This window comes from Sturnira hondurensis, unplaced genomic scaffold, assembly GCF_014824575.4.
Source record: "Sturnira hondurensis isolate 20B ecotype Veracruz unplaced genomic scaffold, ASM1482457v3 Scaffold0017394, whole genome shotgun sequence".
In the NCBI taxonomy this organism is placed as follows: Eukaryota; Metazoa; Chordata; class Mammalia; order Chiroptera; family Phyllostomidae; genus Sturnira; species Sturnira hondurensis.
Window position 1 is genome coordinate 9,722,433 of NW_028090025.1, and position 22,594 is coordinate 9,745,026.

Consider the following 22,594-nt stretch of genomic DNA (forward strand, 5'->3'; position numbering starts at 1 on the left):
TTTAGTCTATTTTTATCAGAGTGTTTGTAAAAAATTGGTATTCTTGCTTCAGTGTTTGGTAGAATTCACCAGTGAAGCCATCTGAGACTGGGTTCTTCTTTGTCAGTAGTTTTTAAAATGACTGATTCTGTTTCTTTATTTGGTGTAAGTCTAGTCAAATTTTCTATTTTTTCTTGATTTCAATTTTTGGTAGTTTGTGTCTTTCTAGGAATCTGCCTGATTTGTCTTAGTTTCACTAATTTATTATGTAGTTGTTAATGGATTTCTCTTGTCAATCTTTTTACTTTTAAATTAATCTGTTTTACATGAAATGTTCCTAACTCATGGAAAAGAATGGGGGTGGGGTGGGGAGTAAAGAAATCAACTGCCATTAAATAAATGTTTGTTAATATTCTTCTAGATGGCTATAGAATTACTAAAGAGCCCTGGCTGGCATAGCTCAGTGGATTAAGCGCGGGCCTGCGAACCAGACGATTGCGGTTCGATTCCCAGTCAGGGCACATGCCTGGGTTGCAGGCCAGTTCCCAGCAGGGGCCAGTTCCCAGCAGGGGATGCAGGAGAAGCAACCATACATTGATGTTTCTCTTCCTCTCTCCTTTCCTTCCCCTCTAAAGATAAATAAATAAAATATATACATATAAAAAGAATGACTAAAGAAATAAGATAATGAAGAAATGAAAGAAAAACATTCATTGTTAATCAAAGCCTACTCTTCCTTTCTTTCCAGAAGTATTGTGAATCTCCCTGTTGACCTGAGTCCTTACCACCCATGTTTTTATATCTTTATGTATACAGAAATACACAGCATTGTTTTAAAATGTTTCCTGTATTAGGTAAGCTTCATGCTATACATTTCTTACCCTCAGCATTTTATTTCCAGATTCTTTTACACTCTCATAATTGGTGATAGTTCATTTACGTTGACTGCTCTTTGAATGTTCTCCAAATGAAAGACAAATGGGTTGTTTTCAGTGTTTTCTTTGTAAATGCTTTAGTGTTCATTGTTGCAAGTGATTGCCTGTGTGCATGTGTTTCTCAAGGATGTGTACCGAAAGAGTTGAGTTGCAGAGTCACAGAACTTGAATCTTCAACTTTTCTGGATATTGTAAAACTGTTCTATGACTTTTGGGCTTTTGGATGTGCTCAGGTGGCTACAGAAGTCCCAGCCTAGATGGCAGTGTTTCATAATGAGCCACTGTGTACGGCCCAGGCAGTGCGGGTTCATTTAAGGTGCACAGTCTCGTGCCCCAGCTGTGGTTGTGGATGCTCTTAACCCTCGGTGTGAGCAGTTACTTTTTAAAATGTGTGCGGTTGAGGAGACTGGGCAGCCAGCCAGCTGGGGTGAACTTCACGAATGATGTGAATTAAGTCAGCCAGTCAGCTGAATTTGTAGTGTATTTGAACAAAGATGGAGAGTTGGATGTACTGAGTCTAGGGAAATGGACTGGGTTCTGGGGTGTCAGAGCTTGATCTCAAATTCATGCTCTTCTTCCTTCGTAATTTCAAGGAAGTCATTTTTCCCTGTGTCCTTAGTTGCCACATCTGTAAAATGGGGATAGTAAGACTTCCTAGTTCATGGACTTATAGCTCAATGATGTTATACATATAAAGTGCTGGGTGCACAGCCTGGCATCTAGGAGCACTTAATACATTCACTGCTGTTTTACCCTTCTGCCTCCAATCTCATTTCTGGTCCTTGGCACTGTGTACCAGCAGTGTGTGGAGAAGTTTAAGAAACATTTGGTTGTAGCACCTGTTTTTGGTCTTCCTATTGTAGCTTCTGTACCTCTAGTGAATGTGATGTCCTGGTCAACTTTCCACGTTGCTTACCAGACAACTTAGATAAAGGAAATATGGGTACTTGCTTATTTTTTATATTTTGAAAGATTTTATTTGTTTTTAGAGAGAAGGGAAGGGAAGGAGGAAGAGAGGGAGACAAACATCAATGTATGGTTGCCTCTCGTGAGCCCCCCAGTGGGGTCCTGGCCTGCAGCCCAGGCATGTGCCCTGACTGGGAATTGAACCAGCAATCCTTTGGTTCTCAGGCCAGCACCCAATCCACTGAGCCACACAGCCAGGGGGAAGGGTACTTGTTTAAATAGCCATGTGGACTTTTTCTAGTGCTTAAAGAAGTCTTGTAACAAAACCACTGTAACCTCACTCTTTGTCTAGAGAAACTCACATGCAACAGCTTTGCTTGGTGTTCTGCTTAGTGTTACCCAGACTCCATCCCACCAAGGGCGAGAAAATGCAGCAAAGCTTTCTGATGGGAAACACTTTGAGTTCTTAGCTATCAACCTGGATAAAAACCCCTCCCCATCAGGCCAGCGCCAGCATCTGGATGCTTTTGAGTCCCCTGTCTGTAGCACAGCCGCGGTGAGCACGCTGGAGTTACCCGCCACCTGCCTCTGGAGTGACCGCTCGCACAACCAGTCCCAAGAGAGGAACTCAAAAAGGTGGTGAGTGTCCTTGTTTTTCGTCTAATTATACAATGTAGGGTTCGTTTTAGTAACTTCTCATGAAATTAGCGAGAGAGCGCCAGGAGGTCAGGATGAGGCTTTCTTTCTGAAAGTCAGTATCCATCAGAGATGGAAGCGCAGCTATGTGTAGGAGGAGGAAGGAAGGAATGGTCACTAGGTGACTTGGGGAATCCTCAGGATTATGTAACACATGAAATTGGTGGCGACGTTTCATTTACATCTGTCCCGAAGTTGGCCTTGTGTCTTACTGTAATGTGGCCCAGCTGTCATTCACTTCGGGACCACCATGTGTGGTCTGCATTTACAAGTGCTTTGGTATTCACCCCAGTTGTACAGCAAGTTTCTGGAGAGGGTTATAAAAGAGCTAAATGGTGTCTGCACCCAGTATCTGAAAAGCTTTCAAAGGCCCTGTATTCCTCAGAATGAGCGATTATCTGCACAAGATCCCGAACCCTTCGAGGCCTGGGGTCCTCGGATGTCTGGCCATCGCCTACCTTCCCAGACTGGGTCTCAGCACTTCTTGCGAGGATTCTCCAGAGGCCACACTCCCGCATCTGGCCCGCGGCCTCGCAGGCTTGTTAACTTTGACCTCACTCCAGCTGCTTTCTCTGCCTGCAACGTGCCCTCCGTGTCCCAACATCGTATTTCTCACTTGAGGAGCACCCACATTTTCTATCCCTGAGGGCAGGGTCTAGGCTGGTAATATGGGACCTTCCAAAGGTTTTAGCTCCCTGAAAGCATCGTCTGCCTACTGGTCTGTTGAGGCTGCTCTTGGTCACTAAATGTCATCAATAATGAACATTTTGTTATATTTTGGCAATCAGTGATCTTTTCTCTCTTCCTGTGGTTGATACAATACCCATTTTCCTAATCGGGTAGTGATAAGAAAGTTATTGTTGTCAGTCAGGTTTGCTCACTATTTTATTTTATCAAACAAGACAAGGCAGAAAATAGAACGCTGTTCTCCTCCAAACTATTTTAACCATGGTCTTTTGGACTGAAAATTAAATGCCATCTTACCAAAATAATACTGAAGCCTAAAAATAATTTTATATGCTCTATAAAAACACCTTCCTCCTTCCTTACCTAAGTAGTTGCTTCTGAAACCTGGCTGAGTTGAAGGATTATCTGGGTCTTCCAGGAATTTTGTTGGAGGTGCAGTCATGATGACCAGAGTGCCAAGTCCTCACCGGGCACGTATGTACGTATCAACCCCCGAGGGGAGCTACAGATTTATTACGCCTTTCCTTCAGTGTTTCCTTATGTGGAAGAATGAGCGTGATTTGGATGTAAGTCTTGTCATGTTCAAGTTCAGCTAGTACCCTTTCTAGTCTTCATCCCTGGTCCTGGGCGGGGAGGGGAGGGGGACTCCCCTGATGTGTGATCCACAAAACCCTCCTCCAGGAGCCCACCTGTTTTGTGTGGTGACTGTCTGCTGTGCCGTGTGTTCTAAAGGCGGTGTCTCCTCCCAAATCCCTGCCCCCGCCTCCACAGGTCTACAGTGGCTCTCCTCACCTGTAAGGCGGTCTTTTCTTTGCACAGCAACAATCATAGTACATCAAAATGCCTTTTATTTGAGACACAAAAATGCAAAATTGCTGAGATATCAAACATTTTCCGGTCCGCTACAATACTGCCACTATGTACAAAAAATCTGATGATAAATGTGCACACATATAAAAATACAGTATGCGTTACCTATGTACAGTACATGTGCAAAACGTATGGCATTCAAACATGATATGGAATTGATTTCAGGGGTGCAAACAGCAAATACAAAGGCATCACGGTTTTTATTTTAAAAAACAACATAAAGGCAATACATGAATGGACCCCCGACTGCCATAATATTTTTGTTTCTTAAACGAGTGCTTGAATACGCAGGGCTCTGTTGATTGGTATCTTTCTCCTCTTTTTCATAAAGTGAGATGCTAAGACATAATGTGACAATGAAAATAAGAAGAGAAACACCTATCACGTTGCACTTCTATTGCAAGCAAGAAAACTAATTTGTACGTAGAAAGGAAAACACTTTGTACTACTACTAAATGTGTGCTATTCCTAAACCAACAAAACAAATTTATACCATTTTACATGAAAACAATACAGAAATATCTACACCTTTGTGAAAATTATAACCTTAAATGGATAATACCTTTTTGGGACTGATTTTTGAGATCTCATTAGTCTCAAATTTTAAATAAAAAGTGCCTCTTTTTGGCAAATACTTGGCAATGCCTTTGGTTCCTTTAAAGCAAGTTTGCATTTCTACTGGTTACTTGAGGTTAAGTACTTTTGGTAGATACTAAACCCTTTCCTAAATGCTTCTTCCTCCTACCAAATTAGCAAGTGTTCTTACAGCACAATGTCGAGAGGTAATCGCTATGAGCCTCAGTGATCCTACGAGCTTGGTGAAAGCTTTGTCTGAGCGGTTGGCACAAAGCTCTGTTACACACGACAGTGGCGCCGCTGTCGCCAACGGCGTGTTTTATGGGATTGCAGACAGCACCTTGTGGATCTGAGACTGCCATCCTGTTGTCACAAAACTGCGGTGTCTTTTCAATAGCGATTCACAGAGCAATGTGTTTGTGTGGAGGGTCAGAGCGCTTTTGTAAACATGTGCAGCTTTTTGCATTATAGGCCTCAGATGAGATTTCCGGTAGAAACCCTCGGCAACGATGCATTTCCCTCAAACACTGAAAGAAGGGGCGAGCAGGAGAGACACACACGGCCATGCAGACAGAGTCACTTCACATCAGGACGCAGTCTGGGAAGGTCATTGAGTAAGGTATCAAAAATTTGAAAAGGAATTACTGCATTGGAACTATTTTCCAGTTTTGACGGAAGCCACTTAAAAGATGAGCTGAAATGCAGTGAGGTTGCTCTCCAAATACACGCCTGCCTTTGTACGCTGTGTTCCTTGATAAGCCTGATCTTCCTTCCAGTTGATGGTTTTTGATAATTTGGGCTCATTCTGTGGTGCCAGGGCCATGGACAGTCTGGTATTCTGCTCCACTGCCCATAGCCAGGGTTCCCGTTTGCAGTGATGGACGGCAAAATGGAGGGTTATTTGTGAGTGGGGGTTAAGGGGCCTTGCTGCTCTGCTGGTAGACACCTAGTAACTCTTCTCCCTGAAGTCTCTGAAAGTCCCCAGCTCACCAACAGCAGCCTGGGAGAGGCCTGCACCAGGTGGCCCACAGAGACTGCTCGTGTGGTGTGCACGGGACAGCTGCTTAGTCAGCTGTTGTGGCTGGATTCAGCCTGGTAGTTCTGCAAGGACTCTGAAGAAAGCTATGTGGCCTGGAATGGTCTGGGGTCGAGGGTAGGGGAAGCCTGAGTCAGCTTTGGTGACAAAATGAGTAATGCTCCTGATATGGCTCTCAGTGTCCGCTGACTGCACAGCTTGGGGGACCTATCCTGTGACCGTGACTCTGCCCGCAGCAGGCGGCAGTTCGGAGACGGCGCCAGACTGCCTCTGCCCATTCTTAAACTGCCCTCACAGGAGTATCAGTTACACAGGTCACAGAACTGTGCAGTTTTTAAAAAGGAGATTTAAATAAGATCTCTTTAGTATTATAAAAATATTCATATAAAACAAACACAAATAGTGTCTAAAGAAATTCCACGAATTCAGAATACATCTATGTACAAATATGTGGTGAATACTATACAGTAGATTGCACATTTCAGGAAAAACACTAGAACATGAACCACTAACACTGTCCCCAAAGTTTTCTAGTACATGCTTTGCTGAAATGTACAAGATGACCACATACCCTTAGAGTTCCAAAGACTATGTAGAAGCTTTGGTGTAACTTTCTGTGAATCCCACCTCCAGCGACATGACCTGATACCTATGTGCACTAGAAAGACAAGCTTGATACTACTGTGTTTCAGGAATATTTAGGGAAATAAGACTGCATGTGAGATAATATGTTTCTAGGGATTGTTTTCATGGCAGTAGGATCTTCTGCAAGATAATACACAGCACTGTTGCCCCTAAACTGCACACACGTGCACTGAAAACCCAGCCAGCTGTTCTCACCTCAAACAGTAAAAACCGTCCTCTCTATAAACACACACCTTTCCCATCGCATTTACCTTTAAGCACAATGAGTTAGGTCAGAGGAGCCTTGGTTACAGAGTTTCATCTTTGGTCACGTCACATGTTGCCCATGGTCTGTGTCCTCATTCTAACCTGGAACTTGTAGCTGGGACCCTGGAGAGCAGACACCCAGCCTGCTGCTCAGGCCAGGCCAGGCGGGCCCTGCGTAACGGTGAGAGTCGGCAGCTGGCAGACTTCCTACCTAGAGACTCCCTGCCTGCCTGCATTCCTTGTAAAGGAGATGCTGGTACAGAAAGGTTTGAACACATATGTAAAGTGGGCACATTAGCAACACAATGAAAAGCAAGCAGGCTGATGAGACAGCATTCCTTGCAGTGTGTGTTTTTGGAGAGCAGCCTTCCGGGGGCATGTTTCAAACCCTAGTTTAAAGATGCAATAAGGGGACCCAAGGGCTAGGAAATGATCTACGTACACAATTTGAAAAGATGGAAATAGAAAGTTAATTCACTAAGAGTCAAGAGCACTAGCTGTTCAGTTGCCTCCTACAGTCCCACTGATACTTGGTTCTAAGTTAATAAGCCACTTAAATCTGAATCAAGGTGATGCTCAGAGTCCAAGTATGGACCAGATTAGCTACAGACAAAAACCCAATGCTAAGACCTGCCCTAAGAAATTACCTAAGTCACTAGCCCCTGCCCTGGGAGACAGGCCCTTCTGAAAGGAAATGAATGACTCGAGGACACACATGCTGGGCTTGGTCACAGGGCAGCATCTGGACACCGTGCTGGGTCACCAATTTCTGAACGATGCAGCTACTCACCACAGACCACACTGAGCACCACCGCCTCTGCCTGGAACCGTTCAGAAGCGCTTTCAGGGTGGGAAGTGTAAGTTAACGGAGGGCTCCAGTGTTCTGGGCGACTGAATTCTGGAAAAACGGACTTTTCTTACACGTAGTGAAATTTACCAACTGAAATAAAATTTGAAATAAGATCAGCTCTTAGGCAAAACGCAAACCCAGAAATGACTCACAAATTCTGTCAAACATCGGGTCAGGCCGCCTCCACGTGCTGCCATGGCAGCCGTCCCTGCTCAGTGACCTGGAGAAAGGCCACCTGGCTCTCGGGCTCGCACAAGGGAGTGGAGAGCTTGGTAATATTTAATAAAAACCTCCACACTTTCTGGTAGACTTCTGTTTTTTTTTTAAGTTATATACATGTCGCCACGTACTTCAACAACTATTCTGAAATCATTTTGGAAATCCTGTGACTGTTGGCATTTCAGAAAATTCTTAAACTATTCAACAAATATGATAACTTTCTCTCTATATAAAAAAACTAATAAAACCTCCAGTTGTTCAGTCTCCGGCTTGATAATGTAGTGAGAGCTCAGGTACAGTCCCCAGGGCCAAGCCTGTGAAGTGGGGACCAGGATAAGTGAGAGGAGTGGCCGGAGCCGCAGTCCAGAGGCCGCCCTGGCGACAGCGTAGCCGGGAGCCGTAGTGGGAATTTCCTGGGAACGACAGCCCTTGCCTTCACTTTGCAATTCACCAGCTCAGAAAGATATTTTATACACTTAAAGTTTTTCGTTGGTTCTTTGAGATGGGTCTGGTTACCTGAAAGTTCTTAAAATACAGAAATACATTGGCTCAAGTACTCTAGAAATATTTGAGTTATTAAAACAAGTAGGGCCACCGGATACCCCATTTCTCACCCCAAAGTAGGCTGTACAAACCCTAATGTAGCATGTGCACAGACACGTCTAATTTATACATTAAATTAATCAGCGCAGAGGGTTGCTAACAATTTTCGGTGTTATCAACAGACTTGGACTCAGTATTTTGTATACATTGTCAGGTTATGGTGAAAACACTTCCACTTAAATTTAAGTTTGGAAATCTAAAGTAAGATTCCAAATATCACAAAATAAACTACAATGCAAAAAAAATTACATTGGTTTCTGAATGGAACTAAAAGTCGTCAGCTGGTGCTGTCCGCTGCCTTTGATCCCTGCAACATCCTGGGCAGGGCGTGGGCCGTTTCTAGAAACCCGTGCAGTGACCGCTCACCTCCCTCACACCGGCATTCTTGTCTGAGTGGAGCTGCATGCTTTTTATTAAGGGCCTGGAAGTGACCACAGAGGTTTAAAGGTAGTAGGTTACCAGAGAATCCTCATGTCATTATCCTGCACATTACTCTCTCTGTTTTTATCTAAAGAACTCTTCCTTCTTTAGTGAAGTTTGAAGAAATAGATGAGTCTTCTTTGACTAGAGATTTTTCACAAAGCCCTGTGCTGTACTAAACTGCAGACATTCACTGCTGGATGCAATGAAACGTTCTTAAACTTGGTTTCCAGGCTGTGACCATCTATCCATTTGCAATGATGCAACTATGGACCTGTCTTTAAAAACTGACCTTTGACTCATCTTCATCTTCTTAAAACTCATGAACTCTGAGACGAGAAGCCTGTGATATTAGTCCCATGGCAACGGCAGGTCTTGTGGATCCAGAAAGTCAGCAGAGAACATATTGGGGGCAGTGGCGCTGAGAGGAGTGAGTCCCGACGACGTGTTAGGCATAGTGATGTCCAACCACTCCATGTTGTCCAAGTTTGCGTCAGAGAGGTCGAGTGACAGACAGGGAGTGCCTGCAGCGAACTGGGCCTCGGCCGTCTCCATGGGTGAGTGGGAATGGTCCAGCACGCCTGCGTGACTCAGCAGGTCGTTCTGGAGATCCTCGATCAGAGAGAAGGGCTCTCTGTCTTCGCTGCTGCTTTGTAGTGGAGTAATGTCATTGGCTGAAGGTAGAGTCCCATCCAAGAAAGCTTCTAGTTGGTTCTCTAAGCTGGCAGATAAACTGCTCATAGGTTCTAAGGATACAGGTGGTGCCATTTGGACCTGGGGTGGTGGCCGGGACACCACTGTGTTGACTGGCATTGTGGTGATGCTGGCTGTCACTGGTCTCATTTTGGAAATGGGAGAAGGCTCTTCCTTTATAGGGAGGGAAATCTCTGTGCAAAATAACATAAGTATCAGTGAGTAAAGATTTACTACTATTTAAAATTTTTATTAATTACTAACAGTTATTTTGCTATTTTATGGGGACTTAATCACAGTCCATTTTAGAGAAAGGAAAAGACGGCTGTTGGTCCTTGATAACCTTTAGGATGATAGATCATTTTAGTTAAATAAACATTAACTTTGTAACATTCTGGTATGTGAATTCTTGTGAGAGTAAGCACTAAAAGCCATTATGTCCCACCAGGAAGGAGGTGACTATTCAGATTATTGGATTATTTGGTCCCATTCTCAGTTATATTTTAGGCTTAAGACAGGGCTTACGTCCTGTTCTGCACCACAAACCTGCTGTCCCAGCAGCACGCCGCCCCTAAAATGAATATGGAAGTGTGCATCCTTGAGATCGTGACAGTCATTTTATATACAGTTCTGAACAAATACGATGCCATCTTAAGTCTTTTCTGAACTAAAGCTAACACATGGCTCCTCCGACCTTATTTAAGATGAGGTGGATCACCTTACTTTTCCTATTTTTTTTGGTTTTGTCTTTTGAGTTTATATAAAATTTGAGGATTTGGTAAATGTCTTAAGGAGGTACTAATCATGTTATTCTTTGCCAGATCAAGTAGCAAATGCATGAACCATCTGCTACAGACACCAGTGTTCACTTACCTACAAAGTTTTAAAAAGTATCTTTTTCACTGTGAGGAATATCTGACTCGGTTTTATTTTTTGCAGATACATTAGAAACTGACTTGATCACAACTCTGACAGCTCAATGATTGAGATGCGTAAATAGGTGAGAAAAACAGTGAAGCCCTGGTTGCCTCTTTGTAAACAGGGAGCTGTGCACACCGTGGGTTTTTAGGACAGCCTGTTACTTTCCACTATCTGTGAGTCACTTCTAGAATTGTTTTGAAAGCTGAAGGTGCAATCTAAATAACTAGTCTTATAATCAACTATTTGAGTCTCTGTTCTCACTATTGTCGGTATCAGTTTACAACAGCAATTTCCAACTGGTGGGCCACAAGGGTTTTTGAAACACGCAGTTTCTGAGTAGTCAGAGGCACTGAACTCTCCTCCCTGACACTGTCAGATAAAACGATGGCAGCCAACACAGTGACAGCCGTCTGCTGTGACTGGCTCAAAACTGCATCTATTCTTTTGTCAGACTGGCAAAAATAGTCTTTGGTGTGGCACAGAATTTTAGTAATTAGTTTATGTGTGCAATGAGATGAACAAGGTTGAAAATCACTGGTTTACAGTAAGATGAAAAATATAATCATTAGATACTTTGCCATGAAAATAGTTATATTTAGAAAGTAACTCAGTTGTTTGATAAATTTGTCACATTTTAATTTCCAAGTTTCGGCTGTAAAAATTGTTGTTTTTAATAATTTAAAGTATTTTCACCAGATGTGGCAAAAAGCATTTTTAAAATTTTAAATTCAAGACATGAATGTCAGTTTCTCTAATTTCCATAGCTTAGCTATATCATGATTCAAAAATATTTTGCAAGGCCAGTATTATTATTTGCAAAAAATGGCTATTTGCACACATAGATCTGTAGTCAAATATCAAGAGTTTTCCATATCATGCCAAACACTCTGTCAAGATCATTAACATCAAAATCAAACAGCACCTGGTATGAAAGGAGAAATTTTGATTACTATTTAAAAACTTGAATAAAACTTCTTTCACCAGGAAATTTAAGAATACTTAAACATATTCTAAAATAACACTTGAATTTTTGAAGTACTGATTTTATACTTATTTTTAAAGATACGTGAGCTGAGGCAGAGATATCCTGGATTTTTGTGTGTGTGTTTTATATCACTTACCCCTTTTTAAGATGAGACCCTGTAAAATCTAAGATTTTTCAATTGTATGTAGACCATGTTTTAGAATTACCTTTGAGTATTAATGAAGTTACTAGACCCTAAGCTTGGTAATTTGGTTGTTACAAAATTAACTCATGAATTGGAATATTTTTATCCCATTGCAATGACTGATAAAACATATGGAATGAGTTTTGAAGTTTTCAGTGTGCAATGTGAATCTGGTTCTACACTGCTATTTTGAGATGGTTTGTCTTTTCTCAGCAGGTGTATATGTATCTGTGGATAACTCTACCCGAGTTTAAAGTAGTAAATCCAGTTAGAATTAGAAGACGTGACCTACCTCCACTCTTGATGAGGACGTCGAAGAGGTCGTCCATTTGCTGACTGTGCGTGTGGGAGATCTGTGACCAAGGAAGAGTGCAAATTAGCTTTCCTTCCCACACACCAGGGGTGTTGTGCACCTGTGCACTCCCAGAAACCTCACACAACATCTAGTCCTGATCAGCCATTCAACCATTCTGAAAACACTGAGGCCCCTGAGAAGTTAAACCATTTATGCAGTGTCCCAGACAGTCCACTGACAACATTTTGAGAGGCTTCTCACACTTTCTTTTAAAAATGTTTTAATTCACTGTGCATTTTGGTAAAAATATAAAGTATGTACAAAGGTGACCAGGCTATATATTATTCAGCTTTACTGAGAGTAACCCGACATACAGTAAACTGCAGTTATATGAAATAGACAGTTTGAAAAGTTTTGACATGTATATACCCATATAAGAGTACCAGCAAAATTGCCCTGGCTGGTGTAGCTCAGTGGATTGAGCGTGGGCCTGCAGACCAGATGATTGCGGTTCAATTCCCAGTCAGGGCACATGCCTGGGTTGCAGGCCAGTTCCCAGCAGGGGATGCACGAGAGGCAACCATACATTGATATTTCTCTCCTTCTCTCCTTCCCTTCCCCTCTAAAGATGGGTAAATAAAATCTTAAAAAAAAAGAAAAAGAGTACCAGCAAAATTGAGATAATGAATATTCCATTGCTCCTAGTTTCCTTTGTGACAGTTCTTCTATCATCCCTAGGTAATGCTGATTTCTTTCATTATAGATTAGTTTACATTTTTTAGTTTTATGCAAATGGACTCATATATGCACTCATTTTTTTGGTGGGGGGAGAGTTTCTTTCATACAATACGATTTTGTGGTATATCCATATTGTAGGTTATTCCTTAGAAATAGTTCATTCCTTTTTATCACTGAGAAGCTTTTATTTATTGTAAGAAACAGAAATTTGTGTTGTTTCCAGATTTTGGCTATTGAAGATAAAGTCACTATGAACATTTGTGTACAAGTCTTTGTACAGACATGTGTTTTTTTTCTCTTGGGTAAAAATACTGAGGAGTGGAGTGACTGGATCATAGGGTAGGGGTGTGTGTGTAACTTTGTAAGAAATGGCTGTTTCCCAAAGCAGTTGCACCATTTTACATTTTCACCAGCAATGTATGAGGTTTTCAGTGGCTCTACATTCTCTTCCACACTTGGCACAGCTGGTCGTTTTCATTTTACACCTCTAACAGGTGTGTAGTGCTGCCGCATTGTGAGGTTAATGTGCTTTATTTCCCTACTGGCTTGCTGCTGAGCATCTTCCCACGTGCTTATCTGCCATCTATGTGTCTTCTTTGGTGATGTCTGTTCAGATCCTTTGTCTGCTCTAACACTTCTTATGCTCACTGTATTTACAGTAGATCTTTTTTCAACCATTTACTTTCAACATTTATAGTATGTTTCTTGTAAGGCCCTTGCTGAGTAGCTCAGTTGCTTAGAGCATTGTCCCATATGCCAAGGTTGCAGGTTTGATCCCTGGTCAGGGCACATAAAAGAGTCAACCAATGAATACATGAATGAGTGGAACAACAAACTGATATTTCTTTTTCCTTCCTCTCTCTATAAAATCAATTAAAAATTAAAGTATGTTTCTTGTGGATGCACACATTAGTTATCTATTGCTCTATTACAAATTTTCCAAAAACACTTACTGGTTTAAACACTAAGCGAGTATTATCTGTTTCTGAAATTCAGAAATTTAGGAATGACTTAGGTGGGTAGCTCTGGTTTGGGATGTTTCATGAGGTTGCAGTCAAGATGTTGGCTAGGTTACAGCCGTCTCCAGGCTTGGCTCACTCTGTGACTGGCAAGTGGGTGCTGAGTGTTGATGGGGGTGTCCACACAGCCTCTCCGAGAGCTGTTGGGCTGTCCATGCGGCACGACAGCTGGCTTTCCACACAGCCACCAGCGGTCCCAGAGCGCGCACGGCGGGAAGGGTGTGCCTTCTCATCACTTCATTTCAGAAGTCACACACCACCACTTCTGCCGGTTCCGTTTGTTAGAACTGGTCACTAAGGCCAACCCAGGGCAGAATATCAAAGAATTCGCAGAACCACCACAGAGCATATAGTTGGTTGTTTTTTTAAAATCATTCTGATTATAATTTTATTGTTTACTAGTGTGTCTTATGTAATTATTGATATTGTAAAACTCACATTTGCCATTGTATTGTTTTTATTTATCCTGTTTTCTGTTCCTCCTTTCCTGTCATTTGGAAAAGTTTTGACTTTTTTGAATTCTAAGTTAGTTTCCCTCCCCCCCACCCCAAACTGTACTTCTTAGGTTCCTGTATAGCTATACAATATATATCCTTGCCCTAGCTAGGTGGCTTAGATGGTTTGAGCATTGTCCCTTACACCAAAAGACTGTGGGTTCGATTCCCAGTTATTTTTAAAAATTATTTAAAACTTTAAAAATAGGATTTATTGGGGTGACAGTGGTTAATAAAATTGTAGGTTTCAGGAATACACGTCTATAATACATCATCTGTGTACTGTACTGTGATTCCAGCACCCTGAGTTGAGTCTCCTTCCATCATTGTTTATCCTCGTTTCCCTTCTTCTACCTCCCCCCACCCCCGTTTCCTTCTGGTCATCACCATACTGTTGTTTGTGTTTGAGTTTTTTTTCTTAATCCCTTCACCTTTGGTAACTGTTCCGCCAACCCCTACCCCCTAATGCCTGTCAGCCTGTTCCATGTGTATTTGTGCTTCTGTTGCTATTTTGTTTGTTAAATTATTTTGCTCATTAGATTCCACATGAGTGAGATCTTTCTCTGACTGGCTTATTTCACTTAGCGTAAGCTCTCCAGGTCCATCCATGCTGTTGTAAAAGGTAAGATTTCCTTTCTTCCCTTTTTTTTAAATGACTGAGTAGTATTCCATTGTGTAATGTACCACAGCTTTTTTAATCTACTTGATCTTACTGAGGGATACTTGGGCTGCTTCCAAATCCTGGCTATTGTAAATAATGCCACAATGAACAGAGAGGTACATATATTCTTTCAAATTAGTTTTGAGTTTCTCATATTCCCAGAAGTGGAACCATGGGGTCAGGCTACTTAATGTTGTACCACTGCATATAGACTATAAAACCCCTGTAAACATACAACCCATTTATTTTCCATATCCTTTATTAATTTTGAGTATTATATCTATGTATTTTATAAATCCACCAGGACAATGTTATTTGTTATAGTGCAGGTTTGCTTGATAAGAAAATATCTCTAGTTAACTTAACATTCTTCAAAGATATTTTTACTTGATACAGAATTCTGGGTTGACAGTTCTCCCCACCTCTTCCACCTGAAGAACATGAGGCTGTTTTGCCGCTCTTTCCCGGCTTCCACTGTTTCTGACGAAAAGCAGACCACAAATGAAATAGTTGTTCCCTTTTGTGTATTATATTGCTTTTTTCCTGATGCTTTCAAGATCTGTTCTTTAACTTTGGCTTCAATGACTTGACTCTGATGTGATGAAGCCTTCCTTCTATTTATCTTGCTTGGTGCTCACTGAACATCTCAAAGCTTTATGTAAACTTGTCTTTTGTCATATCTGTGAAAAATTCAGTCATTATTTCTTAAAATATTTTACCTGCCTCATTTTTTCTCTCCTCTCCTGGGACAGTTATACTTATCTTAGATTATTTGATCTTAAGTAACAGGTTTCTAAGGTTCTCTTAACCTTGAGAAGTTTTTTCTCTGCCATTCAGATGGGTAAGTGCTACAGATCTATCCTCAAGTTCAGTTTTTTTTAAACCTCTGCCACCTTAATTCTGCTAAGATCATCTATAATTGTTTCATTTCAGATACTGTATTTTATAGTTTTAGAATTTCCATTTTATTCAAAAAATTTGTATTTGTATAACATTTACTATCTTTTTTCCTTATGAATGTTTTTTAAAAGATTTTATTTATTTATCTTTAGAGGGGAAGGGAAGGAGAGAGGGAGAGAAATATCAGTGTATGGTTGCCTCTCGTGCGTCCCCTGCTGGGAACCGGCCTGCAACCCAGGCATGTGCCCTGACTGGGAATCAAACCGGGATCGTGTAGTTCGCAGGCCCACGCTTGATCCACTGAGCTATACCAGCCAGGGCCTTATGAATGTTTTTTAAAGTTATTTTTTAATTACAGTTGACATAGTATATTATATTAGTTCAGGTGATTAAACATTTATACGTTACAAAGTGACCACCTCGGTAAGTCTGCTACCCATCTGACATCATGCATAGTTATTACAGTATTATTGACTATATTCCCTATATTATGCTTTACATTTGTATGACTGTTTTTATATCTGGCAATCTGTACCTCTTAACACCTTCTCCATTTTTGACCCATCCCTTCAATCCCCCTCCAGTCTGGCAACCATCAGTTTGTTCTCTGTATCTGTATGTTTGATTTATTTAGATTCTACATATAAGTGAAATCACACAATATGTGTCTTTCTCTGACTTATTTTACCTAGCCTAATACCCTCTAGGGCACAGGTGGCAAACACAAGGCCTGCGGGCTGAATCCATCCCTCCACCTTATTTTATCCAGCCCGGCACCTTGTTTCTACCCCATGGCAGTGCAGAGCTCCTTGCCCCTGGTTAAGGAGTAGTTACATTTATGCAGCCCTAATACTACATGTGGCCCTTCGAAGGCAACCGCAAGGTTGATGTGGCCCCCAGTGAAAATGAGTTTGACACCCCTGCTCTAGGTCCATCCATGCTTTCACAAATGATAAAATTTCATTCTTTATTATGGCCAAGTAATATTTCATTGTGTGTATGTACCACACCATCTTTATCCAATTGTCCATGACTGGGGTGGCTTCCATATCCTGGCTGTTGTAAATAATGCTGCAGTGAACATAGGTATACATATATCTTTTTGAATTAGTGTTTTGGATTTCTTTGGATAAATACTCAAGGATTGGAATTGCTAGATCATATGCTAGTTCTCATTTTAATTTTTTGAGGAACCTCCATACTGTTTCCCAGAGTGGCTACAACAATATGCAGTCCCACCACCAATGCATGAGGGTTCCTATTTCTCCCCATTCTCACTATCACTTGTTTGTTGATTTATTGATGATGGCCATTCTGACAGGGGTGAAGTGATACCTCACTATGGTTTTCATTTGCATCTCCCTGGTGAGTGATGTTGAGCATCTTTTCATATGCCGGTTGGCCATCTGTATGTCCTTCTTTGGAGAAATGCTTACTTAGGTCCTTTTAGTAATTGTTTTTTTGATGTTAAATATATGAGTTCCTTATAGAGGCTCCAGCTGAAGTAATGCCTACTTGAGTGTGGTTGGTACGGCAATAACACGGGTGTAATAATTATAGTTTTAATTTGAACATTTTGCCTAAAATGTCATACCATATGCTTGAATGTGATAGTTATATTATAGAATTACATGCTTATGATTTTATAATAAAAGATTTGACAATAAAAAGGGGTGTTATTTGTGCCAGACCCTGTATATTTGGAGCCTTAGCACTTTATCAGATGTGTCACTGGCAGATATTTTCTCCTGTGCAGTAGGGCTGTCTTTTCATTTTGCTGATGGTTTTCTTTGCTGTGCAAACTTTTTAGTATGATGCAGTCCCATTTGTTTATTTTTTCTTTCGTTTCCCTTGCCCAAGGAGACGTATCCAAAGAAATATTACTAAGGGTGCTGTCAAAATTTTACTGCCTGTGTTTCCTTCTAGGAGTTTTGTGGCTTCAGGTCTTATATTTTGAGTTAATTTTTGTATATGATGTAAGAAAGCATTCTAATTTCATTTTGGGGGGTATTTCTGTCATTTTCCCAATACCATTCATTGAAGAGATGTTTTTAGCCCATTATATGTTATTGCCTTTGTCACAGATTAATTGACCTTAAAGGCATGGGATTATGTCTGGGTTTTCTGCTCTCTCCTGTTGATCTGTGTGTCTGTTTTTATGTCAGTACACGTTGCCATCCCTGGAGACAGCTGCCCCTCCAGCCTTTGCCCTGAAGTTATTAGTCACTTTAATCCCTCCAGTGTGTCCCTGGTGCTCTTTGAGCTGCTGCCCCACCCAGCACAGGAGCTCAAAGTGAGTAAGTCTGTGAGCAGGTGAGTCAAAGGCATGATCACTTTCCAACATATAACATTTTGTAATGTATCAAAATGCTGTCACACTTCTTATCCCCTTTACTCCTCCCAGCACCAGCAGCCAAATGACGTGGCTGTGACCAACCCCATTACGCGTATGATAAAAATGACTTTCCCTTGCTCCCTCCCCTCCAAGAAAGCAATTGCTAGAGTGTCAGAGTGCAACTGAAAATCCAGATTCCCCCTCCAAATCTTGCCTGTTTGCCATAACAATCCTGGCCAGGTTTTGGTGGCTATTTTTTTTTTTTACCTTGTGTGTATATAGTTTTTTCTTTGTATTAGCTCTAACCATTTCAATTTGAGGATTTTTTTTCTTTTTCATATTTCCATAATGATCATCACCATAACAAGAGCTTCTACCATTTACTGAGTCACTGAAATTGCTAGACCCAGTACAAGCTGTTTTAAAATATACTATCCAATTTAATTCTCAAGCCTGTGTGGTAGGTAATATTACACATCTTGAAGACGAAGAGACAGAAGCTCACAGAGGCCAAGTGCATAGCTGCTGAAAGATACCACTGAAATACGGATCACATGAGAGCCTGAAAAACTCAGAGACTGAAAGTAACCACACAGGACGGTCTGCTCACACATTCCTAACTGGGCTGGTCCCAGCAGGTAGTCATGTCCTAGGCTATAGCCAAGGTCAGCGTTTACCTTAAGTGAGCTCTGCCTATTGTTTATGCATCCAGGATAACACACCAGAGTAATTTTCCTTTCCGCCTCCTAACAGCGCAACCACTGGCACCAGTGCCCGAGACCACAGACCCCTGTCATCCTGTTCCCCGCATACCACCTCCACATGCTGTAAATGTGGGTTAGTAACTGTCTTCTACCCACCAGTGTAAGAGAGGTATGTGTTCTTCTGTGGTTTCTCCTGCCTCCTTCACCTACCAACAGTGGATTTCATGTAACTCTCATCCTTTAATTCTAATGTATAAAAATAAGCTGCAAAACTGCCATTTTGTGGAGATCAATTTGTAAGTTATAAAAATGTGTGATCAGGACGTCCCATATCAGTATGTTCTAATATAATAATGCACGTCAACGTGAATAAACAACCACAATGAAAACCGCCCTTCCTAAAGCACAGAGATTCTCAGCATCACGTGTTCTCTGCGCAGGCAGGTCCCGGCCCCTCCCCTGCAGTCAACTACTGTGTGGTCCCATTTACATGTGGAATCTAAAACAACAAAACAAATGAAGACAAGACCCAGAAACAGACTCAGATCTAGAGAACAAGCTGATGGTTCCCAGCTGATGTTGTGGGGGATTATGGGACTAAGAAAAATGTCACAAAATGAGTGTACTGTATATAGCCCATCCATTCAATACACACTTATTTAAAAGACTGAGTTACGAAGTAGTATGATTCCAAATACATGTAAAAAGTTCTATGGACATAAAAATGGATTATACACAGCAGAATGTAAATAAAAGGACTTTGAGTGGTAGGACCATTGGTGGTTTTTTTTTTTCTATTTTATACTCATCTGGGATTTCCAAATTTTCCGAATGAACACACATTCTTTTATAATTAGAAAACAAGTTATGCAAAGATTTTCAAGAGACTTTGAAATCTTTCAAAGATTTTGTGAGCAAAACATAAACGTTAAAAGTGAAAGGTGAGTAACAAGCTCTCTGGGAACACAGGAAAAAACTGAAATCAGATTGTTTCAAAACTTCAGACACATCAATGTGTCTCTAAACCTGCAAGAACTTGAAAGACATGGTAGAGCTGACTTACATTTTTCTTCATTTTCCGTCACTATTAACTTGTCAGTCCGTCCCCCTTAGAGGAGGACCTTATACAGGAAAAAAATGGAAAAAGAAAAGAGGGGCCTGTGTAACCATCACTTCCATCGTAACATGACCCAACCAACGGTTGGCCCCGAAAGGAAAAGTTAGAAGAGAGACCCTTTATTCGGAGAAAGTGCAGGTCACACAGCTGCTGAAACCTGCTGAGCAGCTGAAGTCTTCACAGTAAAGGGTATTCTGATTTTAAATGGCATTTAAAATGCAAATAAGGCTCCTAGCCATGAACTCCGTATTTCTACTGAGGCAAGTCCATTTTAGGAAAGAGATTCACCTTGAGGATGAGATGGAATTGACAGACGGGAACAGAAGCCACTGGCCTCACTTACCTCTGGGAGAGAGGGCTGGGTGCTGCGTGTCTGCTTGATGGCCTCCTCGTAGCGGGGAGGGTCTTTCGTCTTGGGCACCGGGCTCCCGAACAGAGAGTGCTGCACGACAAACTGCTGGCTGGGAGGGGGTGAACTCGGCTGTGGCAAACAGAGGAGGTGCACATGTCAGCTCTGGGCAGTAAGCTTCCTCACACCCTGGCCGGGCTCAGCTCCACCGTTCGCGCAGCAACCAAATCATGGAACTCCTAAGCCTACAAGGCTGAGTCAGCACGGGTGGGTCACTTGTGTGGGGACAGCCATCTTCACTGTGATAACAGCTCAGCTGCCCCTTAACAATGTCACCATGTTTGCAGCTATTGCCCTTATGAATACTGATCTTCAGCCATTCCAAGCCTAAAGCTTTGGAACGATGTGTACCCAGTGAGCATGTCACTGCTGCAGTCACCACAGGATTACCTTACTGGGAGGGCTGGGTCCGTTTTGCAGGGATGGGAGGGGTGCACTTCTGGACTGGAGAACACTGCTGGGTGTCTTGTTAAGAAAGGGCTGCTGGACCGCTGGGGCAGGTGGTCTCTGATATGAAAGGACTGTATTGGATGCTGAGCTGGTGAAAGCCTGGAATGAATAAATATTTTCCCATCAGTTTATCCTTCTGATTTTCAGGTTTTAATTAAAACAGGGGTTGACTTCTGGCCAAGATGGAGGCGCAGGTGGAAACACTGTGCCTCCTTGCACAACCCAATTAAGAACAACAAAGATTTAGAAACAAAAACACAACCAGAACAGGCAGAAAATTGAACTGTACCGAAGTCCGACAACAACGAACCATTCAGCCAGACCGGTAAGAGAGGCGGAGTCGGTGGCTGGCTGAGAGGGGTTGTGGCAAGAAAAAGCAGTGGCTGGCAGACCTGGGTGCACAGGTGGCGCAGGGCTAACAGACCCCGGGCGTGGGGAGGAAACGAGCAGACCCAGTGAGGTGTGCAAGGCCGCTGGCTAACTGTGGACACATTTGCACACAGATAAACCAGGCAGGTTTAAAAATGCTCAGTGAGACAGTGTGCAACCCAGGGCCCCAGCACCAAAAAATAAAGTCTAAAAGCACCGACTGAAAACACTTGTGGGTGTGGAGGTTCCAGGAGAGACTCCCAGCCTCGTAGCAGAGTTCACTGGAGAGACCAACAGGGTCCTAGAAAGTACACAAGCCCACCCACCTGGGAACCAGCACTAGAAGGGCCCAATTTGCCTGTGGGGAAGTGGCAGAGGGGACTGAAATACTAGCGGAGCAAGTGCCATTGTTCCCTCTCTGACCCCGTATCCACTTATGGCTTCACAACCCAGTGACTGGGTTGCCCTGCCCAGGTGAACACCTAAGGCTCCGCCCCTCATAAGTAATAGGTGCCACAAGACAAAAAAATTATGGCTCAAACAGAAGAACAAATCAAAGCCCCAGAGCCAATACTTCTAAGTGACCAAGAGATAGCCAACCTATCAGATGCACAGTTCAAAATAATGGTGATCAGGATGCTCACAGAACTGGTTTATTTTAGTTGCAAAGTAGATGAAAAAATGAAGGCTACACTAAGTGAAATGAAGCAAAATGCACAGGGAACCAATAGTGATAGAAAGAAAACTAGGACTCAAATCAATGGAGTGGACCAGAGGAAGGAAGAAACAACTAAACAGAAAAGAATGAAGAAACAAGAATTCAAAAAAATGAGGAGAGACTTAGGAATTTCCAGGACATCTTTAAACGTTCCAACATCTGAATTATAGGGGTACCAGAAGGGGGAAAGAAACAGCCATGAGTGGAAAACTTATTTGAACAAATAATTAAGAATAACTCCCCCAGCCTGGCAAAGGAAATAGACTTCCAGGAAATTCAGGAAGCTCAGAGAGTCCCAAAGAAGTTGGACCCAAGAAGGAACACAGCAAGGCACATCATAATTACATTAGCCAAGATTAAAATGAAGGAGAGAGTTCTAGAAGCAGCAAGAGATAAGGGGACAGTCACCTATAAAGGAGCTCCCATCAGACTGTCAGCTGATTTCTCAAAAGAGACCCTACAGGCAAGAGGGGCTGGAAAGAAGTATTCCAAGTCATGAAATCCAAAGACCGACATCCAAGATTGCTCTATCCAGCAAAGTTTTCATTTAGAATGGAAGGACAGATACAGTACTTCGCAGATAAGGTCAAATTCAAGGAGTTCATCATCACCAAGCCCTTATTATATGAATTGTTAAAGGAACTTATCTAAGAAAAAGAAGATAAAAAATATGAACAGTCAAAGGACAGCAAACTCAGTTATTAACAATCATACCTAAAACAAAGCAAACTAAGAGGACAGCTAGATCAGGAGCAGAACCATAGAAATGAAGATCACATGGAGGGTTAGCAACAGGGGAGTGGGAGGAGGAGAAGGGGGGAGAAGGTACAGAGAATAAGTAGCATAGATGGTAGGTAGAAAATAGACAGGGGGAGGGCAAGAATGGTAGGGGAAATATAGAATCTAAAGAACTTGAGACACGTGGTCATAAACT

At 42.0% G+C, this 22,594-nt stretch overlaps 1 protein-coding gene across 6 annotated transcripts in view; it reads right to left on the bottom strand.

Moving 5' to 3' along the window:
• Positions 1–4,034: 4,034 nt before the first annotated feature.
• Positions 4,035–22,594, bottom strand: part of MRTFB (myocardin related transcription factor B) — a 201,601-nt gene continuing 183,041 nt past the window's right edge. For 4 of the 6 annotated variants that reach the window (XM_037067753.1, XM_037067758.1, XM_037067755.1 and 1 more), the window contains 4 exons: positions 20,514–20,672; positions 20,058–20,195; positions 11,744–11,804; positions 4,035–9,555 (listed from right to left, as the gene is read on the bottom strand). In XM_037067753.1, coding sequence (XP_036923648.1) covers positions 9,020–9,555; positions 11,744–11,804; positions 20,058–20,195; positions 20,514–20,672 — 894 coding nt within the window. In that variant the 3' untranslated portion in view covers positions 4,035–9,019. The remainder of the gene's footprint in view (positions 9,556–11,743; positions 11,805–20,057; positions 20,196–20,513; positions 20,673–22,594) is intronic. The other 2 variants (XM_037067756.1, XM_037067752.1) reach the window with 1 other exon arrangement.